Source organism: Physeter macrocephalus, chromosome 8, assembly GCF_002837175.3.
Source record: "Physeter macrocephalus isolate SW-GA chromosome 8, ASM283717v5, whole genome shotgun sequence".
Classification (NCBI taxonomy): Eukaryota; Metazoa; Chordata; class Mammalia; order Artiodactyla; family Physeteridae; genus Physeter; species Physeter macrocephalus.
In genome coordinates, this window is record NC_041221.1 from 62,171,513 (window position 1) to 62,180,556 (window position 9,044).

Here is a 9,044-nt window from a genome sequence, read left to right on the forward strand (position 1 = left end):
TCTAGCTTTTAGCTCCAAGCTAAATGAGTTTTGGGGAAATATTCCAGAAATTGGTTTTGGATTCAGTAGGAGGCCTATATTCTGGTTGTGAAAAGAGTGGTATTTTTGTTATACTCTTCTCTTCTCAAGCTAGATCTACCAGAAAGCATATGACTTCACTTCAGGTATTAAAGACTGACTTCCTAGAAATTATTATTAGCAAAGTTAAAACTCTAACTTTCTAGCCTGCTTCTACACTCAATGTCCTACCAAAGAGTGCCAAGAATCCATGATCAAAGAATGCTGTGATGCAGTGCTGGTGCCATACCAAGACAGGAGATCACTGTTTCTGCTTTTTCATACTCTTTATTGCCAACAGTTTAAAATGGTCAACATAAAAAAAAAACTGATAATAAATACTGCTCTTTGGGCTGTAATAAATAAAAAGTTTATTAACAAGGAATGCACTTTTCCAGCCACAAGTGTCTTCAAAAAAAAAAATTATATATGGCCATAGTTCACAGTTAAGCAGCCAAAAGCTGCTCCAATTACAGCCTTTAAACAACATGGGAGCGTCCTCCCTTCTCCCTCCCCTTCAGGAAGTATATTCACAGTTCCAAGTCCTCTGTCTGAAGTGCTCTCCACAGAGAGAAGTTAAGCCAATGCACCTTTCTGTGAAATTGTCTGAAAAACCTTTCGAAACAGGTACGTCAAGGAAAACTGCATTCGGGTTCACTCTCAGCTTGTCCAAGGTCCAGAACTGTGTGCCTAAGCCTGGTCTGGTTCCACCAGGTCCAGCAGGCCACGGAGGAATTGTTTTCGTACCACCACCTGTCCACCTTCTTCAACGTGCTGTAGATCATTCTACTGGCTTCCCTGTAGATCTCACAGTGGAAAAGAGGAGTCCCATAGGATTCATTCAAAAAGTCTCTTAGTTACATCTCTGTAAGAGCATGTTCAGAGCATATTCCATACGATTTTTTAATTCTAATGAACAGCCAGACATCAGCAGAGTTGTCAGTCTAAACGTTGTAGATATCCTGTCCTCATTGATGTAGGTGAGAAGGTATTCTTCATTTTGGCTACAGATGATTATTTTCGTATGATCATGGTAGAAATTCACCTTTAAAAAGTAGACGTAGATATTAGATCCCTCTAAATATTCAAGATGTGAAGAGTTTTGTCAATGATTAAATTGGCTAGGTAAAAATCATTTTTTTAGGACCTAAACATGTGCTTTCCTCAAGGGTTCATTTACCTGAAAGGTGCCATCATTGAAGAGCATCATTAAGGCCTTATCAGATTTTAGCCACTGAAGGAGGTAGAGCCGAGGTCTTCGAACATCAGTAACACTAGGCAGATCTCCACCCTGGGAGAGATTGGGAGACTTAGTGCCTATAAAAACTTTGCAGTATGTGCACTCAGTTCTTCTAAGCAAATGCCTATCAAACTTAAGCAAGTGCCAGCATGGCCTGGAGATTCCTGGTCCCACCACCCAGAGATTCTGATCCAGTAGAGTGAGGGTGGGACATAAGAGGCTGCATGCCTTAAAGTGTCGAGGTTACACAGACGCTACTGCTCTGTAGACTACACTGCAAACATCACTGCTTGCAAGCCACAGTACTTACATCCATGAGGTTTTCCTCCATGTAATGAGAGAAGTATTTCAGCACCGTCACTTGACTAATGAATTGTTCAGGGGCATCTGTTGCTGGGAAAATAGAGCATTGGCCAAGCTCTGCATAATAGTGAACTGTTCTAAAGAACAGGAACAACACGGAGAAAAGAAGGAAAAACGGAAGCAGTTAGTCACTATTTTCAGATTTCCTTAGGGCAAAACTAAAGAACTGACAGGGCTTCCTTAATTGAACACGCTTACTTTTTATCTGGAAGGAGGCTCATGTGAGCACCGTTGTTGAAGAGGACGCCTACAGTGTGGTCTGAGAGCTGGTACCCAAAGCCATATTTATTAGAGTAGTCGACCCATTTGGTGACCCACTGAAAGGAAGTGCTCAGCTGCTCTTTGGGGATGCAGTCAGCTTCTGGCATGTTTTCTAGACATCCTCGAAGGACTCTTGCCACTGTGTCTGCGACACTTCCCATGGTACTGTCCTCGAGGCCTGGAAAGTCAGAGAAATTTAGAAAATAATTAACAACAAAACCTCAGGCTATGGTAGGTGCTAAGTCTCCCTTCACCAAATCTAAGGATGGAGGACTCAAAATTGTTTCAATCCTCTAATTTTGCTTCTTCTATGTTAAATCAGGCCAAAAACCAAGCTGATTTCAGTTACTTAGTATTGAGCACTGGCACTCAGAGCGTCATTATTTAAAATGCAATTGACAACAACTTACATTCACTGCTACTGCTGCAGCTGCCAAGAGTTCCTCTGACTATCATCCGAATAGCATCTCCAATCTGCTGCTTGTTTTCCACTGCGGGTGTTCCAGATCTGGCAACTGTAGTGGTAGGTGGCTGGAGTTCCTAGAAGAGAGAAGAGCCAGGCAATAGTCAAGCATTTAAAATTCATTTGGGGCTGAGAATTCTAGTTTAAGATGAGATTGTGGCAATTAGCAGGAAAGCTTATCAAAAAGCAATAGACACAAACCAGGTTAAAGATATTTCGGTAACTCAACTGAATGCATTGTTAAACTAAAAGATAAAATCTTCCCTTTTAAAGGGTTGGAAAGAAACTTTAAGTAAATATGTGATCCAAGTGATAATTAACAAAGAATGAAAATGATATAAAGTGTTTATAACTATTTTACTCTTCTTTAGCATACCTCATCTGTCCTATGTTTGCTGGGTTGCTGAGTTATCGAAGTCTTTTTCAAATCATGCCTAAGCTTGTAAATTTCTTCATCTTCTTTAGCTACTTTATCTATAAATCAAGGAAAAGAATTAGGAGCATTATTCTATCCAAACAAGGTAGAAACAGAGCTAGCCATATTTCCTCTTTTTGCATTAATAACCAACTTAAGAGCATCCAAGGCAAAACCATCAGCTTTTACTTTTATCTTTGCCATCAGCTGCCAATTATGCAAGAAGCACACTTTAATGCATATGAAACAAAAAGCTATCAATCACAATTGGCAGTGTGGACTTTTTATGCTACAAGAAGTCAAATGGTATACAAACATACAGGCCAAATTATGTTAATATAAAAGCCTCTTTTAACTAACTTATCAACTTTATATATAATATTGGACACAGAAGAACAAAAGAAGCCTTATAACTTACTATGTGTGTCAATATATCTTGCTTTGTCTTTTTTGCCACCAAAAAGAGCAGCAGCTGCTTTCTTAAAGAAATTCTTAGCTGGGCTTGACAAGTGGAAATCTGGAACTGTATGACAACAGCTAGAAGAGAGTCTGTCTGGAGTGAAGCCCTATGAAGTAAAAGACAAGATCTTCAGTAACCTGCTGGGAAATTAGGATCAAGAGCATGTAATAAAAAGACGCCAGGGCTTCCCCGGTGGTGCAGTGGTTGAGAGAGTCTGCCTGACGATGCAGGGGACACGGGTTCGAGCCCCGGTCCGGGAAGATCCCACATGCCGCAGAGCAGCTAGGCCCGTGAGCCATGGCCGCTGAGCCTGCGCGTCGGAGCCTGTGCTCCGCAACGGGAGAGGCCACAACAGTGAGAGACCAATCTACCGCAAAAAAAAAAAAAAAAAAGACGCAAAAAAAAAAAAAAAGCACCAACCTGCAAAAAAAAATCATGTCGAATGATGTCATCCAAACTGGGACGATCTTCTGGATTTTTGGACAACATGCTGGCTATTAAGTGCTTAGCAGGAGCCAGCAATGAAGAGGGCATTGTATACCTTGCTTCTCTTATGCACCTGTAAGTTTCTTTCAGGTTTGTAGTTTCAAATGGGGGTCTTCCTAATAACATTGTATACCTGTATGCAAGGAAACACTTCTTTAGGAACGGTCAACAAGCAACTCTTTTCGAGGGTTAAAAATCTACATCCAAATTTGCTTTTTGATTATTTTGGTGCATTTACTTACATCACACAGCCTAAGGCCCAAATGTCTGATTCACAGCCGTGTCCTTGTTTGTTGAGGACTTCAGGAGAAAGATAATTTGGGGTACCACATATCGTTCTAGGAAAACAAAATATAAAGATCTCATTAGGAACTAGTCTACTGTTTAAACTTAGTTCTCTAGATAAAACCTTAAAAGCACTATGTTTGATTTCTATTTGGAAACATTTGACTTTTGATTTCTGGCATGTGAACAACTGACATTTGACCAAGTGACTTGGTAATTTTTTTTTAATGTGTGTACAATTTTTTTCAGCCACATGACAAAGTGTTTTAAGCCAACTGAGGTATGGCAGGACATATTTATATATTTCAGTCAGATATAAGACAGATTTGTTTCATAATCAACTTATAGGCATAAGGTACTCTGCCTGGTCCATAGTGGCACTGGATAAGTGTTTCCTTCAATTAACACTGTAGCGATTTGTAGATTTTGGTATCAACTGGCCTTTGAAACATTAACCGGAAAATAAAAAGGGCATATTTGAGCTCCACAAAACCCTAGCAGGATGTATCCTTCTGACTCTTACCTCCTTCTGTGTTCCAAGGGTTCCAGCCTGGCTGCCAAACCAAAGTCCCCAACTTTTAGTTCCATGGCTTCATTAATAAAAAAGTTTCCTAGATGATTAAAAAAAAAGACCTGAATTCCCTTGAAAAGCTGTTCTAACCAAGTACACACACATCCACTCAAGAGGCAGGCAGCCAGTTGCTTAAAGTGAAAGCCATCATTCATAAGCAAGATTACACTGGTTAGATCCCAACTAAGAACATTAAAATGTAAAAAAAAGGGAGAGAGAGAGAGCGCGCGCACCTCTCTGACACAAAAGTCAGCATTTGGAGTGAAAGGCTTACCTAGTTTGAGATCTCTGTGCAAGATTTCTTGTTCATGAAGGTACTTCAGTCCAGACACAATCTGCCTGAGGTAGTATCGGACTTCTGGCTCTGTCAACACCTTCCTTGCTTTCAAGATATGAGCCATGGACTGGGAAGAGGAGAAGGAAAAAAGAGAATCTGTCAAACAAAGTTACCAAAATCAGTGGTTTCCTTGTGCAGGATGAGTGATTAAAGTTAATGCTGCAGCGTAATAATTACCTCCACAACAAAATTCCCAGATAAAGTTCAGTCTGAATGCCATGTCAGTTTGCGGGAAGTAAATGCATTCAAATAGGAGTGAACACTTACCCTTCTACTGCAATATTCCAAAAGAATGTAAATGTTTTCTTTGTCCTCAAAGTAGTGGTAAAACTGCACTACATGCTTGTGATGGAGAATTCTGTGAAGCTCTATTTCTTTGTCAATCTAAAAGAAGAAAGCAAGATCAGTCTTATTAGCCTCCCTCACCTCTGAAAAGCCAGTCTTACACATGCAGAAGACATTTTCCTAACAGGGAAGGGCCATCTTGCACACAAAGAAAATACTTTACTCAACAGTCATACACACCTTTTCCCTTTGATGAGGTTTGGCTACTCTGCTGTGAGGAATAATTTTTGCAGCGTAGACTTTGTTGTTTGTCAAATCTGTCATCTCGTAACATTTTGCAAAGCCACCCTGAAAGGAAACAAAGCCGAGACGGAATTGAGTATGGCAGGGACATGAACGGAAGATTTTTTTTTTTTTTAATAAGTAAATGAGAAAGAAAAGAAAAACTATGGGAGAGGCTAACAGGGAAGGGCCATCTTGCACACAAAGAAAATACTTTACTCAACAGTCATACACACCTTTTCCCTTTGATGAGGTTTGGCTACTCTGCTGTGAGGAATAATTTTTGCAGCGTAGACTTTGTTGTTTGTCAAATCTGTCATCTCGTAACATTTTGCAAAGCCACCCTGAAAGGAAACAAAGCCGAGACGGAATTGAGTATGGCAGGGACATGAACGGAAGATTTTTTTTTTTTTAATAAGTAAATGAGAAAGAAAAGCAAAACTATGGGAGAGGAAGGGCGGACACAGAGATGCGGTCTACTTTTTTAAAGCTCTTTCACGAAGGGAAAAGCATTCCTGAAAACAGTAAGTGAAAACAGTGCCCCTTATCTCTTTATAGAGAGGAGCTTTCCGGAGGGGAGGCTTGGGGTTGGGGAGATGAGAAATAGGGTCCGAAGAGACTTGTCAAGAAAATCCTCTGGGGGGCAGCTCAAGAGAGCTAGGTCTGGTATAGAGAGCCCTCGCTTCTGGCCTCAAGATCAATGTCTTCGGGCGGCTGGACGCAGATTGAGCCGCGGCTAAGGATGGGAAGTCGATCCCGGCGCTGCCACCGCACAAAAGCCAGAGTAGGGCAGGTGAGCAGCCCACGTCGCGCCGGGATCGGACTCCCGAGACGCCAAGAAGCGCTGGGCGCGGGGACTCGGCGTCCGGCCCGGCCCGGGGAATGCCCGGGCAGACCTCCCTCCCGCCTGGCAGCAGGGCGCCCGCCGCTTGTCACCTTTCCCAGCACTTTGCCTCGGCAGTAGCGCTTCCCCGTGGTGGGGTCGACGATAATCCTCGAGATCTCGGCCCCCGAGTGCGAGTGGTGGTGATGGTGGTGCGGGGCGGCCGGCTGCACCTGCACCTGGGGCTGCGGCGGCTGCGGCTCCTCGGGGGGCGGCTGCGGCCGCTTCTTCTTCGAGTCCCCGCCGCAAGCCTTGCCCAGCGCCTGCTCGCACATCTTGGTGCCGGCGGCCGGCTGGTAGGTGATAGTCCGCAAGAGCTCCATGGTCCCCTCACCACCCTGCACTGCCTGCTGCCACCTCCGAAGCGCGGACACGCGACCGAACCGGCCTCTAACCTCGAGCCCCGGCCACAGCAGCCAACCTCCCACGCCCGACGCCTTAGTTCACTTGTGCGAATGCGAACGCCCGGAGAAGTCTTATATATGGGCGGGGAAGGGGGCGGAGAATCGAAACGGGATGCGACGTCACGGTCGACGCCCTGCCCACCGGCCTTCAGAGGGCCCGGGGCCGAGCGGGAGGTTGAGACGGGCAGGTGGCTTCCAGCTTGCGAGCCGCTTGCCGGCCGCGGGGAGCGCTCACCCCGACGGGGAGGCGGACACAGGCGTCCGGCCGTCCCCGTGACCGCCATCCCATTCTTGGAATGTTCCGAGCTTCTGGGTTTGAAGTAGAAACCCGAGGGCCGACGCCTGGCTCCGCCCCCACCCGCCTCGCGGCCGGCAGTGCAGTGATCAGAGCCCCGCCGGGTGCTGCGGTCCTCGCAGGTTCCCTGCCCTGCACAGCCCTTCCTCACCGCCCTACAACCTGACGCCTCCGGTGTCAAGGTGTGAGTGTGGCCGGAGCCACTGCACAGGCACGTGAGGCTTCCTGGTGGCCACCTGGAGACCTTCTGGGCTGCCGCCGCCCCCGCAGTTTTACCCCGTTAGCTCCTGTCTAGAGGGGCCCTGAGGGGAGGCCGTGCCCCTGAAAGACAAGGGTCCGCGGAACAGGGTGTTCCGAGCTCCCCGCCGCTTCTGAATGAAGCGGACTTCGGCTGGGGCCGGCCGGCTGACCATGGCCAAGTCCCACTTAGGCCCGTGTGGCCTCTCCCCATCACCTTAGAGCAAGCCTTTGTCGGAGGTCAGGCCCTTAACCTTGGAGAGGGAGGCCAGCGCCTTGGGAAGGCTTCGCGTTCAGGATGTCCGAAGACTGGGAGCAAAGGCGCCATCTCGTGGAATGTTCCAGAAGCGCAGTTAGTCCGAGTGGGCAGCGGTTAATGACTATATGGGCTTTTTTTGACAGTAAGTGGTTTAAAAGTGCTCCTGGTGCTAACTATGGTTTTACAATCGAAATCATCTATCACTTCTTATTCTGAAGGGGTTATGCGGAATGCGTCGTTTAAATGGCTCATTAAGACACGTGGCTGCTCTGGTGCTGGGAGAGTCAATCCTAGGCCTTCCAAGTGGAGGGGATTGGTAGCATGAGGGAGGAGCATAGCCAAGTGAGCTAGAACATGGCTAGGTTTCCTATTTCCAGATTTTACGATTCAGACGTGCTAACCTGGGATCACCATTGTTTCTCGTTCTAATGACAGTAGTGCATTTATGTGCAGGGTACCGTGCTTAGTATTTTGAAAAGCCTTATTTAATTCTACATCCATTCGAAGTAGGAAATATTGTTATTCCCATTTTACAGATGAGGAATCTGGGGTTTAACGAATTTAAGTTAACTATTCTCTATATATATATTTAGTAGAACATCCAAGTTATGTTAATTAGCAATAGACAGATTTTTAAATCCAAGTTAAGATGTGTTAAACAGTTTTTGGATACTAATTTCCAGTGCTATATAGAATACCAGATTAATAACCCCTTGGAAGGTACCTAGAAAAGGGTCGGCTCCAGTCCAGATACCATCAGGGTATGCATGGTATCAGTTAATTAAATGTGAATGGTTTCTAAGATTCTGTCTCAAGTATTTCCCACATAATGTAGAAAGGAGTTTCATTGGCATTACAGAGTAAAAAGGGAGAAAGTCTTCTGTGACTCTTCCTTTTGATTCTGTAAGCAGTTCAGGGCAAGCCAAGGCATGTTTCTCATAAAGTGAAAGTAGAATTTACCCCATGATTATCAGGGCTGGAATAAGGGGCGGGCCTGGTGGTGGATATGAAGAATTACGCAATCCTGCTCTTTAAAGATAAACCTAGGGGTGACCTTTGCTCCCCAGATTTATGCACTTATTTACTAGACTGTAGTAGGCTTGCTGGTTTAGAAAATACTACCTAAATTTCCAGAGCTAATTTTACACCTTGTCTTTATTTTTTCGGTTGATAATGAACTTTTTAATCTATATCTGTTTATGACTTTCTATGATAAAAGGTCTATGAAGAATAGTCATGATATTTTTCATTATTATTTCCATTCTTTGATTATTATATACTATAGTATATCTCTTTACCAAATGTACTCAAGCATTTGATGGACTGCTGAACATGCCATGTGAAATTCAGGTCTATCCTCCAAAACATTTGAGCATTTAATAAAATATTAACATGGAGGGCTTCCCTGGTGGCGCAGTGGTTGCGCGTCCGCCTGCCGATGCAGGGGAACCGGGTTCGCGC

At 44.7% G+C, this 9,044-nt stretch overlaps 1 protein-coding gene across 2 annotated transcripts; it reads right to left on the minus strand.

Annotated features, from left to right (window-relative positions):
• Positions 1-342: 342 nt before the first annotated feature.
• On the minus strand, positions 343-6,835 carry PLK2 (polo like kinase 2). 2 transcript variants are annotated; one of them, XM_007103924.4, is made up of 14 exons: positions 6,442-6,835; positions 5,742-5,849; positions 5,206-5,322; positions 4,876-5,005; positions 4,554-4,641; positions 3,988-4,083; positions 3,680-3,878; positions 3,218-3,365; positions 2,761-2,858; positions 2,332-2,461; positions 1,859-2,099; positions 1,608-1,737; positions 1,238-1,348; positions 343-1,102 (listed from the first exon to the last, which is right to left on the minus strand). In XM_007103924.4, exons 1-14 carry the CDS (start codon positions 6,709-6,711, stop codon positions 911-913), a joined length of 2,058 nt encoding a protein of 685 aa, XP_007103986.1. In that variant the 5' UTR covers positions 6,712-6,835; the 3' UTR covers positions 343-910. The 2 variants fall into 2 exon arrangements, with proteins under 2 accessions (XP_007103986.1, XP_023978289.1); XM_024122521.3 differs by lacking the exons at positions 5,742-5,849; positions 6,442-6,835 and adding an exon at positions 5,464-5,614 and having other exon boundaries at positions 345-1,102.
• Between the last annotated feature and the right edge of the window lie 2,209 nt (positions 6,836-9,044).

What these genes read in the sequence shown, in the direction of transcription:
- PLK2 (XM_007103924.4), bottom strand. Translation starts at nt 6,711, where the DNA reads ATGGAGCTCTTGCGGACTATCACCTACCAGCCGGCCGCCGGCACCAAG. An exon ending in GAGGCAAAGTGCTGGGAAAG is followed by an intron (nt 5,850 to 6,441) that starts GTGACAAGCGGC and finishes GTTTCCTTTCAG; the next exon opens with GGTGGCTTTGCAAAATGTTA. An exon ending in TGGAATATTGCAGTAGAAGG is followed by an intron (nt 5,006 to 5,205) that starts GTAAGTGTTCAC and finishes TCCTCTTCCCAG; the next exon opens with TCCATGGCTCATATCTTGAA.